The sequence below is a fragment of the Hypanus sabinus genome, chromosome 16 (genome assembly GCF_030144855.1).
Source record: "Hypanus sabinus isolate sHypSab1 chromosome 16, sHypSab1.hap1, whole genome shotgun sequence".
Taxonomy (NCBI): domain Eukaryota; kingdom Metazoa; phylum Chordata; class Chondrichthyes; order Myliobatiformes; family Dasyatidae; genus Hypanus; species Hypanus sabinus.
The window spans coordinates 1,237,590-1,262,276 of NC_082721.1; the positions used below are offsets into that span (position 1 = coordinate 1,237,590).

Sequence of the window (24,687 nt, forward strand, 5' to 3'; positions counted from 1 at the left end):
GTTTAAACACAAATAAAAATTTAAAGCAGAATCATTTTTCTCACGGTAGCATATGGTAGACATGTTTTTACACAAAGGGGGAACCAGAAATTATGTTGGGCCTAAGAGGGGCGTTTGCAAGTATGGAGGTGCTTTAGTGGGGTGTTGGGCTAATAAAGGTTGGGAAATATTGCTCTATGACTCCAGGTGGTGCCTCAACAAGATAGCATTTATCACTAAGGGCCTTCACCATCTGGGACATGTCCTCTTCTTGTTACTGCCATGGGGAGGAGGTTCAAAAGCCTGAAGGACCAATCAAGAGTGACAATGGGAAAGTGTGTATGGAACCGGAGGAAATAGCAGAGGTACTTAATGAGTACTTTGCTTCAGTGCTCACTACGGAAAAGGATCTTGGCGATTGTAGGGGTGACTCTCATTCCAACATGTCAGTCCATGGCCTCCTTTACTGTCGCAATGAGGCCACACTCAGGTTGGAGGAGCAACACCTTATATTCCGTCTGGATAGCCCCCAACCTGATGGCATGAACATCGATTTCTTAAACTTCCAGTAATGCCCCCCATCTCATCCTTCACCATTTCCCTCTCTCACTTTATCTCCTTACCTGCACAGCACCTCCATCTGGTGCTCCTCCCCCTTTTCTTTCTTCTTCTATGGCCTTCTGTTCTCTTGAATCAGATTCCCCCTTCTCCAGCCTGTATCCCTTTCACCAATCAACTTTCCAGCTCTTTACTGAACCCCTCCCCCTCTCACCTTGTGTTTCTTCCTCCCCTCCCCCCCCCCCTTCTTATTCTGATTCCTCATCTTTTTTCCTCCAGCTCTGATGAAGGGTTTCAGCCCAAAACATTGACTGTACTTCTTTTCCACAGATACTGCCTGGCCTGCTGAGTTTCTCCAGCATTTTGTATTTCCAACATCTGCAGATTTTCTCTTAGTTGTGTTAGAAAGGTTGGATATGTAGAATTTGCTGGAGTTTGGAAAAGTATCGAGGACTTGATTGAAAGTTACAAGATCCTAAGAGATGTATCCCTTTGAAGAAGAACCTAGAAGTTATTTTCTCAGTAGGCCATGAGTCTTTGAAACTCTCATTCTCAGTGGTAGAAGCAACAGTTCTGAGTATCTTCAAAGAAGAGATGAATAGATACTTAATCAGTGACAGGTGAAAGGTTACTGCAGGTGCAGTTGAATCAGCCATGATCTTGTTGATAGTAGAGCAGGTTAATGAGATAAAGGGTTGAAGTCATGCTTAAGGTCAAAACCAGCAGGCTTAGGACATCAGGAGGGACAGGTTCTGCTGGAAGCTGGTGACCACTGACCAGTGGAGTGTGAGGACACACATCTCCTGCTTTTTTAAAAATCTTTATGTTTTGGCCACATTCAGGTGCTGTCTGGTCAGCGATATATTTTTACCCACACTGATAATTCCTGGTGCCATGGGATAGATTGCATACTTCATAGATACCTGCCATAACCCCAAACCCATGACTTGAATACACCCCTCAATCTCAAAAGCAATATCTCAGACACCAATAATCACAACTCCAATATCTACCTTTCCTTGTGTCGCTGATTGTATCCTCACTGATGTCAATTCAGCTCCCTGTAAGATGGTGCTACCGAAGACATGCGAAAGCTTACTGGTAGTTCGAAAGCAAAGGAATTTTATTTAAAACATTATTAAATTCACACTTTTAAAGTAAATTTTGGGAAACTATCACTGCAAACAATGAAGAGGGGAGCGAGGCAAAGTGAACTTGCAAGGTATGCTCTGCTGGTAGGCTGCAAAATTGACACAATTGGAGTTGGAGCTATGCTGGTTGGACTGAATGATTCAGAGGGGAGAAGATGGAACAGAGGAGTTCTACTGCCCATCCAGCTGGCCCGGGTGTGAGACTGGATCGATCTAAGCACAAAGCCAATTTGGAGAGGTCTTTGGCAGCGAAATCCAGGCTCAAATTGAATCCCTGGGTGGTGTGTTCTTGGCCTGTAGTGAGGTCCAGGTCCTAATGCGAGGTACAATACGCAGTTTGGACAATCTAAACACTGGCCCAGATGGACTGGAAAGCAGGATGTTGAAAGATAAAACTAGATTGGAACCCTCTAGGCATGATTTGTTTTGTGTTTTCTCTCTTTTTCTGTGGGTATCTGGGATTGGTCTTATTTTTTTAATTGGGTTCTTTCCGGTTCCTTGCTTTGTGACTGCCTGTAAGCAAATAAATCTCAAGGCTGTATAATTTATACCTTCATTGATTATAAATGCACATTGAATCTTTGACTCTCATGCCATACCTCAGTAATCCCCTCCCCCAGCACCCTTTCTCACTAACTGTATCCCACTGACATAAATCCAAATCTCTCTCCCACGATCCCTCAATAACCCTTTTCACCCAGCACCCTGTGTAACTGACTGTATCCTCAATGACATTAATCAACTCTTTCACACTGTCATTCAATAGCCTCTCTCCCCCCCAGGCCCTTTGTTTCTGATAGCTCCCTGCAAGTTCCTGTGCTCTCACTGGGGTCACGTAATCAGAGATGTGCATCCCAAAGCCTCAATTAGTACATTATGAACCCTGTAAATCATTTAGCCTCAGTGACTGAGCAGACTATTGTTCATCCTACAATGAAATTTATCAGTCATTCCATGACACCTCTAGACTGAGGAGAGCTTATTGCTTTTGTATAAAGCATTTCAGAAAATTTCCTTCCAATTCCCTTGATAAAAATATGCTCTGACCTGGTAAAGAAGGGAGTTTAACTACCCCTGTCCAAAATGAACGGATACCTCTGACCATTCCTCAGAGACCAGGGACACTTTTTTTCTCTGTGGCTAATAATTCTTTTCTTTCAGGAACCTGGACATTCGTCAGATTAAGTTTATTGGCATGTGTACAGGAAGAGAGTTACAGGTAAAATGATCAGTATTATTGACCATTCCTAACTCTGCTTGAAAGTCTGCTTAGTCTCAGAGTCTCATCCCTAAATGATGTCAATGTATTCACACATCAGCCTTTTCCTGACACTTACAGTCCAGGTTTATGAAATTAATTAAGGGTAAATTCCCTAGTCCCTCCAGTGGGATTTGAATTCCTCTTCCTGGATCATTGTAACACAGCAAAACTCTACAGATGTTGGAAATAAGCAAAAACCCAGAGTTAATATTCCACTGGACCAATGGTCACTGATGTGAAACAGTAACTAGTTGTAACCTGAGTTTCTAGGCACCAGAGTAGTCCAACATTGTGAACTATCACATGACAGGAACCCAGCTGGAATTACCACCGCTCTACTCAATCAGGGAAATCCCTGCACTAGTTCTTGGATTTAGCTGAGTTAGCATACCTGGACAAAGAAAGAGTCCACACAGAGAATCTCACTGAGAAGAAAGTGCTGGGCATTAATTAAGGGTTTGCTTGTAATTCATTCCAATCCAAAGACCGGGAAGCCTTGCTGAACTGTGACAAATTCCTTGGGGCTTCACTGAAACTAAACTGGGCAATGTAACAGGAGCAACACTCATTAAAGGCATTCCCACAATAATGTGTTAACCTGTTTTCAATTAATTGTTTTAATGAGTTCAGAAACAATGCATTAACTCATCTGTTATTGGTAGGACAGGGAATCTGTTAAGGAGTGATATGAGGGGTCTTACAGGAACTAATCAATCCAGCACCTATTTTTAAACCAACCTCATCTATAATCAGTTTTTCAAAATTAATATGTGTGCCTTTTTGAAAGGATTATTGGCTAATCGTTCACCCACGTTGCGTACTGAACACGAGTAGCCCAGGGACATTCGCCTGGGTACTGATTCTCAATCAATACTTTCACCTTTAGGTTCCACAATTATTTTTTTTAGAAAAATACGTGACGTAACTCTTGCAAACTAAAAACAACCCTTCCAGCCGCCCCAAGGGTGGTTTTCAAACAAAACATCTTGCAGGATTTCAGTGTCATGTACTTGTGCTGGGCACCTGCTTTTGCACGACAGGACACCCCTGCTCAGTAGAAACGTTTCATCTCCATCCGAAGTGACTCAAGATGCTTTTTGTGCTTTCGCTTCTCCTTCCTGCTGCCTTTGTGCTGGTGCCTTGGCGACCTGCGATTTCCAGATGCTCCTGGACAGTGAAACAGGCACTATTGTCAACACTTTTGGGCCCCAAATCTCAGAAAGGATATGTCGTCATTGGAGAGTCCAGAGGAGGATCATAGGGATCACTCCGGGAATGACTGGATTAACATATGATGAGTGTTTGGCAGTTTGGGCCTGTACTCAATGGGATTTAGAAGGATGCAGGGAGGGGGGAATCTCTTTGAAACCTACCGAATGTTGAAAGGACTAGGTAGGGTGGATGTGGAGAAGATGTTTCCTTTGGTGGGGTATCCAGAACTAGAGGGCACAGCCTCAAAATTGAGAAGTGATCCTTTAGAACAGAGAGTCATGAAGCTGTGGTATGTTCTGCCTTGAGTATATTCAAGGCAGAAGTTTATCGTTTTCTGATCGGTCAGGGCATCAAAGGATATGGTAAGAAGGCAGGTGCATGGGGTTCAGTGGGATCTGGGATCAGCTATGATGGAATGGTGGAGCAGACTTGATGGGCTGAGTGGCCTAATTTTGCTTCTATGTGTTTTGGTCAAGACAGAAAAAATGAAAAAAAAAGGCAGGGAACCAGTGAGGCTGGAACCATGTGAGGGTGAAAGTTCAACCCCAGAGATGGAGGTACTGGAATCCAGAGCAACACTCACAAAACTGGAGGAACTCAATGAATCAGGCAGCATCTGTGGATGGGGGGGGGGGGGGGGGGGCGGGGATGGACAGTCAACATTTCAACAACAGACTGAGGAGCTCAACACAAAATGTTGAGTGCCATCTCCCCACACAGAGGCTGCCTGACACATTGTTCCTCCAGCAATTTGTGTGTTGGTGTACATTCTCCACAATCTGCCATTTCTAGTGTGTCCATGGATAGAGATCGGTCAATCGGAGGATTGTGGGAGGGTGGTGGGGGGGGTCATTGGTGAGTGTGAGTGTTGGTAGGTTTGGAGTTTGGTCAGTCGACGAAAGTTGGCAAATCAAGGGGTGGGTTAGGACAGGAGCGTACAGAAAGTACGAAGGATCTTCCCCTAGTTTTACCCTCCCTCAATACAACCCTTATCTCTGTACATCCTCTCCCTCAGTGTGACTCTCCCTTACTACCTCCACTCTCCCAGTGTGATTCTCCCTCCTCAGTGGGCTGAGGAGAGCAAGAAGGGGGCATAAGAAGGCCTTGGCGAGTAGGGTAAAGGAAAACCCCAAGGCATTCTTCAATTATGTGAAGACCAAAAGGATGACAGGAGTGAAGATAGGACCGATTAGAGATAAAGGTGGGAAGATGTACCTGGAGGCTGTGGAAGTGAACGAGGTCCTCAATGAATACTTCTCTTCGGTATTCACCAATGAGAAGGAACTTGATGGTGAGGACAATATGAGTGAGGTTGAAGTTCTGGAGCATGTTGATATTAAGGGAGAACAGGTGTTGGAGTTGTTAAAATACATTAGGACAGATAAGTCCCCTGGCCTGACAGAATATTCCCAGGCTGCTGCACGAGGTGAGGGAAGAGATTGCTGAGCCTCTGGCTAGGATCTTTATGTCCTCATTGTCCACAGGAATGGTACCGGAGGATTGGAGCGAGCCAATGGTGTCCCCTTGTTCAAAAAAGGTAGTAGGGATAGTTCGGGTAATTATAGACCAGTGAGCCTTACATCTGTGGTGGGAAAGCTGTTGGAAAAGATTCTTAGAGATAGGATCTATGGGCATTTAGAGAATCATGGTCTGATCAGGGACAGTCAGCATTGCTTTGTGAAGGGCAGATCGTGTCTAACAAGCCTGATAGAGTTCTCTGAGGAGGTGACCAGGCATATAGATGAGGGTAATGCAGTGGATGAGATCTACATGGATTTTAGTAAGGCATTTGATAAGGTTCCACATGGTAGGCTTATTCAGAAAGTCAGAAGGCATGGGATCCAGGAAAGTTTGGCCAGGTGGATTCAGAATTGCCTGCAGAAAGCAGAGGGTTGTGGTGGAGGGAGTACATTCTGATTGGAGGGTTGGAACTAGTGGTGTCCCACACGGATCGGTTCTGGGACCCCTACTTTTCATGCTTTTTATTAATGACCTGGATGTGGGGGTAGAAGGGTGGGTTGGCAAGTTTGCAGATGACACAAAGGTTGGTGGTGTTATGGGTAGTGTTGAGGATTGTCAAAGATTGCAGAGAGACATTGATAGGATGCAGAAGTAGGCTGAGAAGGGGCAGATGGAGTTCAACCCGGAGAAGTGTGAGGTGGTACACTTTGGAAGAACAAACTCCAAGGCAGAGTACAAGGTAAATGGCAGGATACTTGGTAGTGTGGAGGAGCAGAGGGATCTGGGGGTACATGTCTACAGATCCCTGAAAGTTGCCTCACAGGTAGACAGGGTTGTTAAGAAAGCTTATGGGGTGTTAGCTTTCATAAGTTGAGGGATAGAGTTTAAGCGTCATGAGGTAATGATGCAGCTCTATAAAACTCTGGTTAGGCCACACTTGGAGTACTGTGTCCAGTTCTAGTCACCTCACTATAGGAAGGATGTGGAAGCATTGGAAAGTGTACAGAGGAGATTTACCAGGATGCTGCCTGGTTTAGAGAGTATGGATTATGATCAGAGATTAAGGGAGCTAGGGCTTTACTCTTTGGAGAGGAGGAGGATGAGAGAAGACATGATAGAGGTGTACAAGATATTAAGAGGAATAGACAGAGTGGACAGTCAGCACCTCTTCCCCAGGGCACCACTGCTCAATACAGAGGACGTGGCTTTAAGGTAAGGGGTGGGAAGTTCAAGGGGGATATTAGAGGAAGAGAGTGGTTGGTGTGTGGAATGCACTGCCTGAGTCAGTGGTGGAGGCAGATACACTAGTGAAATTTAAGAGAGTACTAGACAGGTATATGGAGGAATTTAAGATGGGGGGTTAAATGGGAGGCAGGGTTTAAGGGTCGGCACAATATTGTGGGCCGAAGGGCCTGTACTGTGCTGTATTATTCTATGTTCTATGTACCCGTCCCTCAGTGTGACCCTCCCTCGGAACCACTCCTCCCTCAGTAACAACCCCTCCCCTCGCACGTGTACTCACGGCTCAGACAGACGACCCTAGGCCGGTCCCACTTGCCACTGCTGTGACACCGGACAGTGGGGATGTGCCTCTGGGTGAAGCCGTCCTGGCATTGGTATCGAACCAGCGAGTGGATCTCGTAGCGGGCCTTCCGGCGCCCCATCACTATGGCGTTTTGCACTGGGGGTGGGGGGCCACACAGGACTGCCGGGGAGGGAGACAATTACTTCAGGTATCCTTAGAGTAGCTGCTGCACGTGTGCCCACCCACCCCCAACCTGAGACCACCCCCACGATAAGAGACCCAGGAACCATCTACCCCCAACCCAGGGCAATCCCCTTCAATCACCCCTAGGGACCCAGGATCATCTTATCTACCACCCCCACCCTCACCTCCACCCCCAGAGAGCTGGCCATCCTGCCCACCTCTCACCCTCACCTCTACCCCAGAACCCAGGACCACCTTGTCTGTCCTCCCCCCCCCATCACAAAACAGACCCCTTTCAATCATTTCCCCCTCCACTGTGTGACCCAGGACCACCCTATCTGTTCTCCCCCCGCCCGGTCACAAAACAGACCACCCCTTTCAATTACCTCCCCCTCCACTGTGTGATCCAGGGCCACCCTGTACACCCATCCCCCTCACAGTCATTCAGGACTACCCTATCTGTCCCAACTCAGAACTACCCCTCTCAATCACCTCCCCTTCCACAGTCTGACCATTAACCACTATGTCCACTTCTCACTGTCTCCTCCACTCCCAAAGACCCAGGACCACCCTGTCTGTCCTACCCCTCCCAAGTCAAGAGTACTCCTCTCATATACAGAGAGACCCAGACCCAGGACTAATACTCCATCAATTCCACCCCAACCCACCCCAGAGATCTAGGAACACATTGTCTGATCTTCACTGCACACTCAAAGTAGTTATTGCTCTGGGAAGACCATTCGGCCCAGACAGACATTCAACATATATCATTCCCTTCCCACCTGACCATGGCAGTATAATCCACTAAGTACAGCTTTAGGTGCCTACGTTATAGTCTACATTGAGAGAATTCATTCCCCATGTGCAGAGGGATCCGTCCCCATGTACAGGTGGATCCGTTCTCGTGTGCAGTGGGATCTGTCCCCGTGTGCAGGTGGATCCATCCCCGTGTGCAGGTGGATCTGTCCCCGTGTGCAGGTGGATCCATCCCTGTGTGCAGGTGGATCCGTCCCCGTGTGCAGGTGGATCTGTCCCCGTGTGCAGGTGGATCCGTCCCTGTGTGCAGGTGGATCTGTTCTCGTGTGCAAGTGGATCCATCCCCGTGTGCAGGTGGATCCGTTCTCGTGTGCAGGTGGATCTGTCCCTGTGTGCAGGTGGATCCGTCCCTGTGTGCAGGTGGATCTGTTCTCGTGTGCAAGTGGATCCATCCCCGTGTGCAGGTGGATCTGTTCTCGTGCGCAGTGGGATCTGTCCCCGTGTGCAGAGGGATCTGTTCCCGTGTACAGGTGGATCTGTTCCCGTGTACAGGTGGATCCATCCCTGTGTGCAGGTGGATCTGTCCGTGTGCAGGTGGATCTGTTCTCGTGTGCAGTGGGATCTGTTCCCGTGTACAGGTGGATCTGACCCCGTGTGCAGGTGGATCCGTCCCCGTGTGCAGGTGGATCCGTCCCCGTGTGCAGAGGGAACTGTTCTCGTGTGCAGAGGGATCCGTCCCCGTGTGCAGAGGGATCCGTCCCCGTGTGCAGTGGGATCTGTCCCTGTGTGCAGGTGGATCTGTCCCCGTGTGCAGGTGGATCCATCCCCGTGTACAGGTGGATCTGTCCCCGTGTGCAAAGGGATCTGTCCCTGTGTGCAGAGCGATCTGCCCCGTGTACAGGTGGATCCGTCCCCGTGTGCAGGTGGATCTGTCCCCGTGTGCAGGTGGATCCGTCCCCGTGTGCAGGTGGATCTGTCCCCGTGTGCAGGTGGATCTGTCCCCGTGTGCAGGTGGATCCATCCCCGTGTACAGGTGGATCTGTCCCCATGTGCAAAGGGATCTGTCCCTGTGTGCAGAGCGATCTGCCCCGTGTGCAGGTGGATCAGTCCCCATGTGCAGGTAGATCCGTTCTCGTGTGCAGTGGGATCTGTCCCCGTGTGCAGTGGGATCTGTCCCCGTGTGCAGTGGGATCTGTCCCCGTGAGCAGGTGGATCCGTCCCTGTGTGCAGGTGGATCTGTTCCCGTGTACAGGTCGATCTGTTCCCTTGTACAAGTGGATCCATCCCTGTGTGCAGGTGGATCTGTCCCCGTGAGCAGGTGGATCCGTCCCTGTGTGCAGGTGGATCTGTTCCCGTGTACAGGTCGATCTGTTCCCTTGTACAAGTGGATCCGTCCCTGTGTGCAGGTGGATCTGTTCCCGTGTACAGGTTGATCTGTTCCCGTGTACAGGTGGATCCATCCGTGTGCAGGTGGATCTGTTCTCGTGTGCAGGTGGATCCGTCCCTGTGTGCAGGTGGATCTGTTTTCGTGTGCAGTGGGATCTGTCCCCATGTGCAGAGGGATCTGTTCCCTTGTACAGGTGGATCCGTCCCTGTGTGCAGGTGGATCCATCCGTGTGCAGGTGGATCTGTTCTCGTGTGCAGATGGATCCGTCCCTGTGTGCAGGTGGATCTGTTCCCGTGTACAGGTCGATCTGTTCCCGTGTACAAGTGGATCCGTCCGTGTGCAGGTGGATCTGTACTCGTGTGCAGGTGGATCCGTCCCCGTGTGCAGGTGGATCTGTCCTCGTGTGCAGTCGGATCTGTTCCCGTGTACAGGTGGATCTGACCCCGTGTGCAGAGGGATCCGTCCCCGTGTGCAGTTGGATCCGTCCCCGTGTGCAGGTGGATCTGTCCCCGTGTGCAGTCGGATCTGTTCCCGTGTACAGGTGGATCTGACCCCGTGTGCAGTCGGATCTGTTCCCGTGTACAGGTGGATCTGACCCCGTGTGCAGAGGGATCCGTCCCCGTGTGCAGTTGGATCCGTCCCCGTGTGCAGGTGGATCTGTCCCCGTGTGCAGGTGGATCTGTCCCCGTGTGCAGGTGGATCCATCCTCGTGTACAGGTGGATCTGTCCCCGTGTGCAAAGGGATCTGTCCCTGTGTGCAGAGCGATCTGCCCCGTGTGCAGGTGGATCCGTCCCCATGTGCAGGTAGATCCGTTCTCGTGTGCAGTGGGATCTGTCCCCACGTACAGGTAGATCTGTTCTCGTGTGCAGGTGGATCTGCCCCGTGTACAGGTGGATCTGTCCCCATGTACCGAGGGATCTGTCCCCGTGTACAGGTGGATCTGTCCCCGTGTGCTGAGCGATCTGCCCCATGTACAGGTGGATCTGTCCTTGTGTGCAGGTGGATCTGCCCTGTGTACAGGTGGATCTGTCCCCGTGTACCGAGGGATCTGTCCCCGTGTACAGGTGGATCTGTCCCCGTGTGCAGAGCGATCTGCCCCGTGTACAGGTGGATCTGTCCTCGTGTACAGAGGGATCTGTCCCCGTGTACCGAGGGATCTGTCCCTGTGTGCAGGTGGATCTGTCCCCATGTACCAAGGGATCTGTCCCCGTGTGCAGGTGGATCTGTCCCCGTGTGCAGTCGGATCTGTTCCCGTGTACAGGTGGATCTGACCCCGTGTGCAGTCGGATCTGTTCCCGTGTACAGGTGGATCTGACCCCGTGTGCAGAGGGATCCGTCCCCGTGTGCAGTTGGATCCGTCCCCGTGTGCAAAGGGATCTGTCCCTGTGTGCAGAGCGATCTGCCCCGTGTGCAGGTGGATCCGTCCCCATGTGCAGGTAGATCCGTTCTCGTGTGCAGTGGGATCTGTCCCCACGTACAGGTAGATCTGTTCTCGTGTGCAGGTGGATCTGCCCCGTGTACAGGTGGATCTGTCCCCATGTACCGAGGGATCTGTCCCCGTGTACAGGTGGATCTGTCCCCGTGTGCTGAGCGATCTGCCCCATGTACAGGTGGATCTGTCCTTGTGTGCAGGTGGATCTGCCCTGTGTACAGGTGGATCTGTCCCCGTGTACCGAGGGATCTGTCCCCGTGTACAGGTGGATCTGTCCCCGTGTGCAGAGCGATCTGCCCCGTGTACAGGTGGATCTGTCCTCGTGTACAGAGGGATCTGTCCCCGTGTACCGAGGGATCTGTCCCTGTGTGCAGGTGGATCTGTCCCCATGTACCAAGGGATCTGTCCCTGTGTGCAGGTGGATCTGTTATCGTGTGCAGTGGGATCTGTCCCCGTGTGCAGGTGGATCCATCCCCGTGTGCAGGTGGATCCGTCCCCGTGTGCAGGTGGATCTGTTCTCGTGTGCAGTGGGATCTGTCCCCCGTGTACAGGTGGATCTGTCCCCGGGTGCAGGTGGATCTGCCCCGTGTACAGGTGGATCTGTCCCCGGGTGCAGGTGGATCTGCCCCGTGTACAGGTGGATCTGTCCCCGTGTACAGATGGATCTGTCCCCGTGTGCAGGTGGATCTGCCCCGTGTACAGGTGGATCTGTCCCCATGTACCGAGGGATCTGTCCCCATGTGCAGAGCGATCTGCCCCTGTGTACAGGTGGATCTGTCCCTGTGTGCAGGTGGATCTGTCCCCATGTACCAAGGGATCTGTCCCCGTGTGCAGGTGGATCCGTCCCCGTGTGCAGGTGGATCTGTTCTCATGTGCAGTGGGATCTGTCCCCCGTGTACAGGTGGATCTGTCCCTGGGTGCAGGTGGATCTGCCCCGTGTACAGGTGGATCTGTCCCCGGGTGCAGGTGGATCTGCCCCGTGTACAGGTGGATCTGTCCCCGTGTACAGATGGATCTGTCCCCGTGTGCAGGTGGATCTGCCCCGTGTACAGGTGGATCTGTCCCCATGTACCGAGGGATCTGTCCCCATGTGCAGAGCGATCTGCCCCATGTACAGGTGGATCTGTCCCTGTGTGCAGGTGGATCTGTCCCCATGTACCAAGGGATCTGTCCCCGTGTACAGGTGGATCTGTCCCCATGTACCGAGGGATCTGTTCTCGTGTACAAAGGGATCTGTCCCCGTGTGCAGGTGGATCTGTCCTTGTGTGCAGGTGGATCTGCCCCGTGTGCAGGTGGATCTGTCCCCATGTGCAAAGGCATCTGTCCCCGTGTGCAGAGCGATCTGCCCCGTGTACAGGTGGATCTGTCCCCGTGTGCAGGTGGATCTGTCCCCGTGTGCAGGTGGATCCGTCCCCATGTGCAGTGGGATCCGTCCCCGTGTACAGGTGGATCTGTCCCTTTGTGCAGGTGGATCTGTCCCCATGTACCAAGGGATCTGTCCCCGTGTACAGGTGGATCTGTCCCCGTATACAGGTGGATCTGTCCCCGTGTACAGGTGGATCTGTCCCTGTGTGCAGGTGGTTCTGTCCCCGTGTACAGGTGGATCTGTCCCCATGTACCAAGGTATCTGTCCCCGTGTACAGGTGGATCTGTCCCCGTCTACAGGTGGATCCATCCCTGTGTGCAGGTGGATCCGTCCCCGTGTGCAGTGGGATGATATTTCTAGATAGTCTGCACTAGGGAATACTTCAGATTTGGGATAATTGGATTCTCTTCCAGGAGCCTTTATAGAGAGACAGTTTGCACCTGAACTGGAAGGAAACTAACATGATAAAGCAGGAGGGATTGAAGGGGGAAGGGTGACATTACTAGTCAAGGAAAACGTCACGGCAGTGCTCAGACAGGACATACCAGAGAGCTCAGCTAGGAAATATGGGTAGAACTGAGGAATAAGAAAGGTATGACCACATTAATGGGATTATATTACAGACCACCTAACAGCCTGTGGGATTTAGAGGAGGAAATATTGTAGACAGATTGCAGACTGTTGCAAGAAACTTAAGGTTGTAATCATGGGTGATCTTGACTGGGACTCACATGCTGTAAATGGGCTGGTTGGAAAATGTGTTCAGGAAAGTTTCCTTAATCCTGATGGGAATTATATACGGAGTGCTAAACAGTAGTAAGGATGTGGTCTACAATTTACAATGGAAGATAGAAAATGCATGCCAAAAGGGCAATGTTACAATATGTTTAAAGGGATTTCAATATGCAGGTAAACTGAGAGAATCAGGTTGGTGCTGGATTCCAGGAATTTATAGAGTGCCTACAAGATGGCTTTTTAGAGCAGCTTGTGGTTGAGCCCACTAGAGGACCAGCCATTCTAAATTGGGTGTTGTGGAATGAACCAGACTTGATTAGAGAGCTTAAGGTAAAAGAACACTGAGGGAAAGTGATCATAACATGATCAAATTCACCATGAAGTTTGAGTAGGTGAAGCTAAATTCAGATGTATCAGTATTACATTGGAGTAAAGGGAATTACAGAGGCATGAGAAAGGATTTAGCCAGCATTGATTGGGAAAAAAACACTGGCAAGGATGACAGCAGAATAGCTATGGATGGAATTTCTGGAAGTAATTGGGAAGGCACAGAATATATACATCCCAAAGAGGAAGAGGTATTCTAAAGACAAGATAACACAACCTTGGCTAACAAGAAAAGTCAAACCCAACATAAAAACCAAAGAGAGGGCATATAATAGAGCAAAAATTCATAGAATTTGGAGGATTGGGAAGCTTTTAAAAACCAACAGAAGGCAACTAAAAAAGTCATTAAGAAGATAAAGATGGAATACAGAATTAAACTAGCCAATAATATTAAAGATAACAAAAGTTTCTTCAGATATCTAAAAGTGTAAAAGAGAGGCGAGAGTGGATATCAGACCACTGGAAAATGATGCTACAGAGGTAGTCATGGGGGACAACGAAACGGTGGGTGAACTGAATAAGCATTTTGGATCAGGTTTCACTGTGGTGGACACTAGGAGTATGGTAAAAGTTCCAGGTGTCAGGGGGCATGAAGTGTGTGAAGTTACCAGAACTAGAGAGAAGGTTCTTGGGAAACTGAACAGTCTGAAGGTAGATAAGTCAGCTGGACCAGACGGTGTACACCCCAGGGTTCTGAAAGAGGTGGCTGAAAGATCATGAAGGCATTAGTAATGATCTTTCAAGAATCACTAGATTCTGGAATGGTTCCAAAATACAGCAAAATTGCAAATGTCCCTCCACTCTTCTGGAAGGGAGAGAGGCAGAAGAAATGAAACTATAGGTCAGTTAGTCTGACCTCAGTGGTTGGGAAGATGTTGGAGTCAATTATTAAGGATGAGGTCTCTAGGGATTGGGAGGCACATGGCAAAATAGGATGTGGTCAGCATGGTTTCCTCAAGGGAAAATCTTGCCTGACAAATATGTTGGAATTTTGTGAAGAAATAACAAGCAGGGACAGACAAGGGAGAATCAGCTGATATTGTGTACTTGGATTTCCAGAAGGCCTTTAACAGATGCCACACATGAGGCTGCTTAACAAGCTATAAACCCATGGTTTTACAGGAAAGATTCTAGTATGGATAAAGCAGTGGCTGATTGGCAGGCAAAGAGCAGGAATGAAGGGAGCCTTTTCTGGCTGACCGGCAGTGACTAGTGGTGTTCTATAGGGGTCTGTGTTGGAACCAATTATATGTCAATGATTTGGATGATGGAATTGATGACTTTGTTGCAAAGTTTGCAGAGGATATGAAGATAGGTGGAGGGCAGGTAGTTTTGAGGATATAGAGAAGATACAGAAGGATTTCGACAAAATAGGAGAATGGACAAAGAAGTGGTAGATGGAATACAGTATTGGGAAGTGTATGGTCATGCACTTTGGTAGAAGAAATGAAAGGGTTGACTAATGGAGAGAAAATACAAGAAAATACAAGGGGCACAAATGGACTTGGGAGTTCTTTTGCAGAACACCCTAAAGTGGTGATTCATTTCAAGTGGACTAGAATCTGAAGGCAAGGATGTAACACTGAGACTTTATAAAGCACTGGTAAGGCTTCACTTGGGATATTGTGAACAGTTTTGGGCTCCTTATCTTAGAAAGGATGTGCTGAAACTAGAAAAGGTTCAAAGGAGGTTCACAAAAACAATTCATATGAAGAGCATTTGATGGCTCTGGGCCTGTATTCGCTTGAGTTCAGAAGAATGAGGAGTCGCTTCATTAAAATCTATCGAATGGTGAAAAGACTTGATAGAGTGGATGTGGTGAGGATTGTTTCCTATGGTGAGAGAGTCTAAGACCAGAGGACACAACCTCAGAATAGTGGGGCATCCTTTTAGAATGCAGAAGAAGAGGAATTTCCTTAGCCAGACAGTAATAAATCTGTGGAATTCTTTGCCACAGGCAGATATGGAGGTCAAGTCTTTTTGAATGTAAAGCCAGCAGAACTTGATAGATTCTTAATTGGTCAGGGCATGAAGAGGTACAGTGAGAAGGCAAGAGATTGGGACTGAGAGGAAAATTGGATCAACCATGTTGAAATGGTATAGACTCGATGGGCTAAATTCTGCTCCTATATCTTATAGTCTTATGGTCTTAATCAGTACATAGAAGTCCCAACTAGAGAGAGTGCAATACTTCATCTCCTATTAGGGAATGAGACAGGGAAAGTGACAGAAAATTTTGCAGGGAGTCATTTTGTATCTAATGATTATAATGCTATCAGTTTTTAAGGTATTTATGGAAAAGGATAGGTCTGGTCCTCAGGTTGAGTGTCTAAATTGGAGAAAGGCTAATTTTGATGGTATCAGAAAGGATATGGCAAGTGTGGACTGGGACAGGTTTTTTTCTGGCAAAGGTGTACTTGGTAAGTGGGAGGCCTTCAAAAGTGAAATTTTGAGAGTACAGAGTTGGTATGTTCCTGTCAGAATAAAAGGCATGGGTAACAAATTGAGAGAACCTTGCTTTTTAAGGTTAAGAAAAAGAAGGTACATAGTAGGTATAAGCAGGCAGGAAAAAATGAGATACTTGAGGAGTATAAGAAATGCAAGTGAACACCTGAGAAGGAAATCAAGAGGGAGAAAAGAAGACATGAGGTTGGTCTAACAGACAACGTAAAGGAGAATATTAATGTCTTCTACAGATACATTAAGAGCGAAAGGATAGCAAGGGATGAAATTGGTCCTCTCGGAAGATCAGAGTCGAAGTCTACACATGGAGCCAAAAGAGACAGTGGAAATCTTCAGTGGATTTTTTTTTCATTTGTATTTACTCATGAGATGGATATGGAGTCTATAGAAGGGAGGCAAAGCAGCAGTGAGGTCATGGACAGATTACAGAGGAGGAGATGTTTGCTGTGCCAAGGCAAATCAGGGTGGATAAATCCCCAGGCAGACAAGGTGTTTCCTTGGATCTGTGAGAGGCTGGTACAGAAATTGCAGGGGACTGAGCAGAGATATTTAAAACATGGGTAAGGTGTTGGAGGATTGGAGGATAGCCAATATTGTTCTGTTATTTAAGAAAGACTAAGAATAAGCCAGGAAATTGTAGCCAGTGAGCCTGACATCAACAGTAGCAAAGTTATTGGAATGTAGTCAAAGGGACTGGATGTAAATATTTGGAGAGAAAGTAACTGATCGGGGATAGTCAGTAACCAATGAATTTATAGAGCAAGGCAGAAAGCTGAGAAGCAGGACTTCCAGGGTAATAATTTCTGCATTGCTGCCTGTGCCACACACCAATGAGGGTAGAAACAGCATGATTTGGCAGATATATGCATGGCTGACAAGCTGGTACAGGGGCAGGGCTACAGATTCTTGGATCATTGGGAGCTCTTCTGGAGGAGGTATGACCTATTCAAAAGTAATGGGCTGCACTTGGACCAAAGGGGGACCAGTATTCTCACAGACAGGTTATTAGTGATGTTGGGGAGCGTTTAAGCTAATTTGGCAGGGGAGTGGGAACCAGAGTGAAGGATAGGATAGATGGTAAAAAGGCAAATATAGTTTGCAGGAAGGGCAGATAAATGATAGGGCAAAATTGCAGCCAGCAGGGTGAGTATCAACGTAATAATGCTGCAGAATCAAAAAGGGTAGCAAATACAATACTCAAAGTGTTGTATTTCAATGCACAAAATATAAAAAATAAGATGGATGATTTTGTTGCACAATTACAGATTGTCAGGTATATTGTGGCCATTGAATCATAGTTGTAGTTGGGAGCTGAATGTGCAAGGTTACATGCTATATCGGAAGGATAGGAAGGTAGGTAGAAGGGGAGGCATGGCTCTACTGGTGAGGATGGCATCAAATTAGTAGAAAGATGTGACATAGGATCAGAAGATGTTGAATCCTTGTGGGTTGCGTTAAGAAACTGCAAGGTTAAAAGGACATTGATGGGCAGTTATATACAGGCCTCTCAGTAGTGGCTGGGATGTGGACCACAGATCACAACAGGAAATAGAAAAGACGAGTCAAAAGGGCAATGTTACGGTAGTCATGGGAGATTTTAACATGCAGGTCGATTGGGAAAATCAGGTTGGTAATGGATCTCAAGAGAATGAGTTCGTTGAATGCTAAGGACATAGCCTTTTAGAGCAGTTTATCATTGAGCCTATGAGGGGATCGGCTATACTGGATTAGGTGTTATATAATGAACTGGGGGTGGTTGAGATGTTTAAGGTAAAAGAACCCTTAGGAGCTAATGATCACAATATAATTGAATTCAGCTTGAAATTTGATATGGAGAAAGTAAAGTCTGACAGAGCAGTATGTCAGTGGAGTAAGGGAAATTGCAGTGGTATGAGAGAGGAGTTGGCCAAAGTAAGTTGGAAGGAGATGCTGGCAGGGATGACGACAGAACAGTAATGGCATGAGTTTCTGGGAAAAATGAAGAAGGTGCAGGAAAGATGTATTCCAAAAGCAAAGAAATACTCAAATGGCAAAATAGTGCAACTGTGGCTAAGGAGAGGGGGCATACAACAAAACAAAAAATAGTAGGAAGACAGAGGATTGGGAAACTTTTACAAACCTACAGAGAACAACTAAAAGAGTCATTGGGGGGGGAAGCTATAATATGAAAGCAAACTAGTGAATAATATTGAAGTGGGGGTGTGGCACTATTGATCAGAGATAGTGTCACGGCTACAGAAAAGGAAAAAATCATCGAGGGGTAGTCTATGGAGTCTCTATGGGTGGAAGTTAGGAACAGGAAGGGGTCAATAACTCTATTGGGTGTTTTTTTATAGACCACTCAATAGTAACATGGACATCGAGGAGCAGGTAGGGAGACAGATTCTGGAAATGAGTAATAATAATAGGGTTGTTGTGGTGGGAGATTTTAATTTCCCAAATATTGATTGGCATCTCCCTAGAGTGAGGGGCTCAGATGGGGTGGAATTCGTTAGGAGTGTTCAGGAAGGTTTCTTAACACAGGATATAGATAAGCCTACAAGAGGAGAAGCTGCACTTGATCTGGTATTGGGAAATGAACCTGGTCAGGTGTCAGGTCTCTCATAGGAGAGCATTTTGGAGATAGTGCTCACAATTCTATCTCCTTCACTATAGCTTTGGAGAGGGATAGGAACAGACAAGTTAGGGAAACATTTAATTGGAGTAAGGGGAACTATGAGTCTATCAGGCAGGAACTTGGAAGCATAAATTGGAATCAGATGTTCTCAGGGAAACATACTGAAGAAATGTGGCAAATGTTCAGGGGATATTTGTGTGGGGTTCTGAGTAGGTACTTTCCTATGAGACATGGAAGGGATGGTAGGGTACAAGATCCATGGTGTACAAAGACTGTTGTAAATCTAGTCAAGAAGAAGAGTTTACAGAAGGTTCAAAAAAACTAGGTAATAATATGAATCTATAAGATTATAAAGCTAGCAAGAATGAAATTTGGAGAGCAAGAAGGGGCCATGAGAAGGCCTTGGCAAACAGGATTAAGGAAAACCCCAAGGCATTCCACAAGTATGTGAACAAGCAAGAGGATAAGGTGTGAGAGAATAGGACCAATCAAGTGTGACAATGGAGAAGTGTGTATGGAACCGGTGGAAATAGCGGAGGTACTTAATGAATACTTTGCTTCAGTATTCACTACCGAAAGGATCTTGGTGATAGTAGTGATGTCTTGCAATGGACTGAAAAGCTTGAGAATGTAGATGTTAAGAAAAAGAATGTGCTGGAACATTTGGAAAGCATCAAGTTGGATAAGTCACCAGGACCGGATGGGACGTACCCCAGGCTACTGTGAGAAGCTAGATAGGAGATTGCTGAGCCTCTGGCAATCATCTTTGTATCATCAATGAGGATGAGAGAAGTTCTGGAGGATTGGTGGGTTGCAGATGTTGCTCCATTATTCAAGAAAGGGAGTAGGGATAGCCCAGGAAATTATAGGCCAGTGAGTCTTACTTCAGTGGTTGGTAAGTTGATGGAGAAGATCCTGAGAGGCAAGATTTATGAACATTTGGAGAGGCATAATATGATTAGGAATAGTAAGCATGGCTTTGTCAAAGGTAGGTCATGCCTTACAAGGCTCAATGAATTTTTTGAGGATGTGACTAAGCTCATTGATGAAGGTAGAGCCGTAGATGTTGTGTATGTGGATTTTAGCAAAGCATTTGATAAGGCACTCCTTGCAAGGCTTATTGAGAAAGTAAGGAGGCATGGGATCCAAGTAGACATTCCTTAGTGGATCCAGAACTGGCTTGCCCACAGTAGGCAAAGAGTGGTTGTAGACGAGTCATATTTCTACTTGGAGGCCAGTAACCAGTGGTGTGCCTCAGAGATCTGTTCTGGAACCCTACTCCTGATTTGAACCCCTGATTTTTATAAATGATCTGGATGAGGAAGTGGAGGGATGGGTTAGTAAATTTGCTGATGACACAAAGGTTGGGGGTGTTGTGGATAGTGTGGAGGGCTGTCAGAGGTTACAATGGAACATTGATAGGATGCAAAACTGGGCTGAGAAGTGGCAGATGGAGTTCAACTCAGATAAGTGTGAGGTGGTTCATTTTGGTAAGTTGAATATGATGGCAGAATATAGCATTAAGGGTAAGATTCTTGGCAGTGTGGAGGATCAGAGGGATCTTGGGGTCCGAGTCCATAGGATACTCAAAGCTGCTACAACAGGTTGACTCTGTGGTTAAGAAGGCATACGGTGCATTGGCCTTCATCAATTGTGGGATTGAGTTTAAGAGCCGAGAGGTAATGTTGCAGCTATATAGGACCCAGGTCAGACCCCACTTGGAATACTGTGCTCAGTTCTGGTCACCTCACTACAAGAAGGACGTGGAAACCATAGAAAGGGTGCAGAGGAGATTTACAAGGATGTTGCCTGTATTGAGGAGCATGCCTTATGAGAATAGGTTGAGTGAACTCGGCCTTTTCTCCTTGGAGTGATGGAGGACGAGAGGTGATCAGAGGCTTTTTCCCAGGGCTGAAATGGCTAACATGAAAGGGCACAGTTTTAAGGTGCTTGGAAGTAGGTACAAAGGAGATGTCAGGGTAAGCTTTTTACGCAGAGAGTGGTGAGTGCATGGAATGGGCTGCCGGCGACAGTGGTCAAGTCAAGTCACTTTTATTGTCATTTCGACCATAACCGCTGGTACAGTACATAGTAAAAATAAGACAACGTTTTTCAGGACCATGATGTTACATGACACAGTACAAAAACTAGACTGAACTACATAAAAAAAACACAGAGAAAGCTACACTAGACTACAGACCTACACAGGACTACATAAAGTACACAAAAATAGTGCAGGCATTACAATAAATAATAAACAGGACAATAGGGCAAGGTGTCAGTCCAGGCTTAGGGTATTGAGGAGTCTGATAGCTTGGGGGAAGAAACTGTTACATAGTCTGGCCGTGAGAGCCCGAATGCTTCAGTGCCTTTTCCCAGACGGCAGGAGGGAGAAGAGATTGTATGAGGGGTGCATGGGGTCCTTCATAATGCTGTTTCCTTTGCGGATGTAGTGTGTAGTGTAAATGTCCGTGATGGCGGGAAGAGAGACCCCTATGATCTTCTCAGCTGACCTCACTATCAGGTGGAGGCAGATATGATAGGGTCTTTTAAGAGACTCCTGGATGGGTACATGGAGCTTAGAAAAATAGAGTGCTATGGCTAAAGCCTAGGTAGTTCTAAGGTAGGCACAGCTTTGTGGGCTGAAGGGCCAGTATTTGCTGTATTTCTATGTTTCTATGGATAACAAAAGCTTTTTCAAGTGTATAAAAAATAAAAAAGAGAGATAAGAGTGGATATAGGACCGTTAGAAAATGAGGCTGGAGAAATAATAATGGGGAACAGGGAGATGGCAGATGAACTAAATGAATATTTTGTATTAGGCTTCACTGTGGAAAACACTAGCAATGTGCCAAATGCTGAAAGGTGTGAGGGAAGAAAAGCAAGTTCAGTTACTATCACAAGGGAGAAAGTGCTCAAAAAGCTGAAAGACCTAAGGGTGCATAAGTCACCCAAACCAGATGAACTATATCCTAGGGTTCTGAAAGACGTGGTGGTAGAGATTGTGGAGACATTAGTAATGATCTTTCAAAATTCATTGGACTCTGACATGGTGTTAGAGGACTGGAAAATTGAAAATATCACTCTACTCTTTAAGAAAGGAAGAAGACAGCAGAAAACAAACTATAGACCAGTTAGCTTGACCTAAAATGGTTGGGAAGGTGTTCAAGTCAATTGTTAGGGATAAGGTGATGGAGTACTTGGTAACACAGGACAAAATAGTACAAAGTTGGCATGGTTTCCTTAAGAAAAGTCCTGCCTGACGAATTTGTTGGAATTCTTTGAGTGAATTACAAGTAGGATAGATAAAGGGGATTCAGTGGATCCCCTTCAGTTCAACTTTCAAAAGACCTTTGACAAGGTGCCACACATTAGGCTGCTTACCAAGTTAAAAGCCCATGGTATTACAGAAAAGTTACTGGCATGGTTAGAGCAATGGCTGATTGGCAGTGAGTGGGAATAAAAAGTTGTGGAGGAGCAGGTAGTGTTGACAAAACAGGTAGGCTGCAGAAGGACTTAGACACATTAGGAGAATGAGCAAGAAAGTGGCAAATGAAATACAATGTTTGAAATGCATGGCCATGGACTTTGGTAGAAGAAATAAATGTACAGATTATTTTCTAAGTGGGAAGAAAATCCAAAAATCTGAGATGCAAAGAGACTGGGAGTCCTTGTGCAGAACAAGCTAAAGATTTACTTGCAGGTAGAGCTGGTGGTGAGGAAGGCAATTGCAATGTTAGAAGTCATTTCAAGCATCCTACAATACAAGAGCAGGGATGTGATGTTGAGGCTTTATCAGGCACTGGTGAGGCTTAACCTTGAATATTGTGAACAGTTTTGGGCTACTCATCTAAGAAAAGATGTGACGGCTTTGCAGAGATTTCAGAGGAGGTTCACAAGGATGACTCTGGGAATGAAAGGGTTATCATACAAGGAATGTTTGATGGCTCTGGGTCTGTACTTGCTGGAACTTAGAAGGATGAGGGAGGATCTCATCGAAAAGTTTCGAATGTTGAAAGGCCTAGACGGAGTAGATGTGGAAAGAATGTTTCCCATGGTGGGGAGTTTAGGACAAGAGGGCACAGCTTCAGGAGAGAGATGAGGAAAATTTCTTTAGCCAGAGGGTGGGGAACTTGTGGGATTTATTATCACAGGCAGCTGTGAAGGTCATTGGGTGTATTTAAGAAAGAATTTAATAGGTTCTTGATTGGACATGGCATCAAAGGTTACAGGGAGAAAGCTGGGGACTAGGGCTAAGCAGCAGGAAAAAGGATCAGCCAAGAGTGAATGTGACAGTGGAAAAGTGTGTATGGAACCGCAGGAGATAGCAGAGGTACTTCATGAGTACTTTGCTTCAGTATTCACTATGGAAAATGATCTTGGCGATTGTAGGGATGACTTACAGTGGATTGAAAAGCTTGAGCATGTCGATGTTAAGGAAGAGGATTTGCTGGAGTTTTTGGAAAGCATCTAGTTGGATGAGTCACCAGCAGCAGACAAGATGTACCCCAGGCTACTGTGGGAGGTGAGGGAGGAGATTGCTGAGCCCTTGGCAATGATCTTTGCATCATTAATGGGGATGGGAGAGGTTCCAGACGATTGGAGGGTTGCGTATGTTGTTCAAGAAAGGGAGTAGAGATAGCCCAGGAAATTATAGACCAGTGAGTCTTACTTCAGTGGTTGATAAGTCGATGGAGAAGATTCTGAGAGGCAGGACTTAAGAACATTTGGAGAGGCATAATATGATTAGGAATAGTCACCAAGGCTTTGTGAAAGGCAGGTAGTGCCTTATGAGCCTGATGGAATTTTTTGAGGATGTGACTAAACACGTTGATGAAGGTAGAGTAGTAGATGTAGTGTATATGAATTTCTGCAAGGCATTTGACAAGGTACCCCATGTAAAGTCTATTGTGAAAGTAAGGAGGCATAGGATCCAAGGGGACATTGCTTTGAGGATCCAGAACTGGCTTGCCCACAGAAGGCAAAGAGTGGTTGTAGACGGGTCATATTCTGCATGAAGGTCAGTCACCAGCGGTGTGCCTCAGGGATTTTTCTGGGACCCCAACTCTTCCTGATTTGTATAAATGACCTGGATGAAGAAGTGGAGAGATGGGTTAGTAAATTTGCTGATGACACAAAGGTTGGGGGTGTTGTGGATAGTGTGGAGGGCTGTCAGAGGTTACAGCGGGACATTGATAGGATGCAAAATTGAGCTGAGAAGTGCCAGATGGAATTCAACCCAGATAAGGGTGAAGTGGTTTGTTTTTGTAGGTCAAATATGATGGTAGAATATAGTATTAATGGTAGGACTCTTGGCAGTGTGGAGGATCAGAGGGGTCTTGGGGTGCGAGTCTTATGATCAACATGCCTTTGAGTGTGGTAAATCATATAACCAATCTTATAGAAATTTTTGAGGAAATTTCTAGGGAAGTTTATGAAGGCAAAGCAGTGGATGTCTACATGGACAACAAGGCCTTGGACAAGGTCCCCCTTAGGAGTTTGGTAAAGAAAGTTCAGTCGCTCAGCATTTAAATGAGGTAGTAAATTGTATTACACACTGGCTTTGTGGGAAAAGACAGAGAGCGGTACTAGTTGGTTGCCTCGCTATCTGGAGACCTGTGACTAGAGGAGGGCCACAGGGATCAGTGCTGGGACTGTTGTCTGTCATCTATATCAATGATCTAGATGATAACAGGGTTATCTGGATCCAAGAATTTGCGGATGACACCAGGGTTGAGGGTGTGCCGGACAGCGAGGAAGACCATCAAAGCTTCCAGAGGGATAAGAGCCAGCTGGAAAAATGGCAATTGGAATTTTAATGTTGAACTTCAGTAGGACTAATCACAATAGGTCTCACACGGTCAGCAGTAGGGCACTAAGAAAAGTGACAGAAAGGAGGGATGTGGGAATACAGATCCATAATTCCTTTAAAGTGTTAGAGTCATAGAGAAAGCTTTTGGCACATTGGGTTTCATAAATCAATTTATTAAGCACAGGAGTTTAAAGGTTGTGTTAAAATTGTATAAGACATTGGTGAGGCATACTTTGGAGTACTGTGTGCAGTTTGCTCATCTACCTACAGGATAGGTGTTAGACCATAAGACCTTGAGACATAGAAGTGGAATCCTATGATAACCCTTTAATTCCTGGAATCATCCTTGTGAACCTCCTTTCAACCCTCTCCAATGACATCTCTTCTTTGATGAAAAGCCC

At 46.7% G+C, this 24,687-nt stretch overlaps 1 protein-coding gene across 1 annotated transcript in view; it reads right to left on the minus strand.

Moving 5' to 3' along the window:
• Window positions 1–4,000: 4,000 nt before the first annotated feature.
• Window positions 4,001–24,687, minus strand: part of ncanb (neurocan b) — a 232,132-nt gene continuing 211,445 nt past the window's right edge. The window contains exons 13-14 of the mRNA XM_059992388.1: window positions 7,145–7,327; window positions 4,001–4,116 (exon numbers count right to left, since the gene is read on the minus strand). Coding sequence (XP_059848371.1) covers window positions 4,001–4,116; window positions 7,145–7,327 — 299 coding nt within the window. The remainder of the gene's footprint in view (window positions 4,117–7,144; window positions 7,328–24,687) is intronic.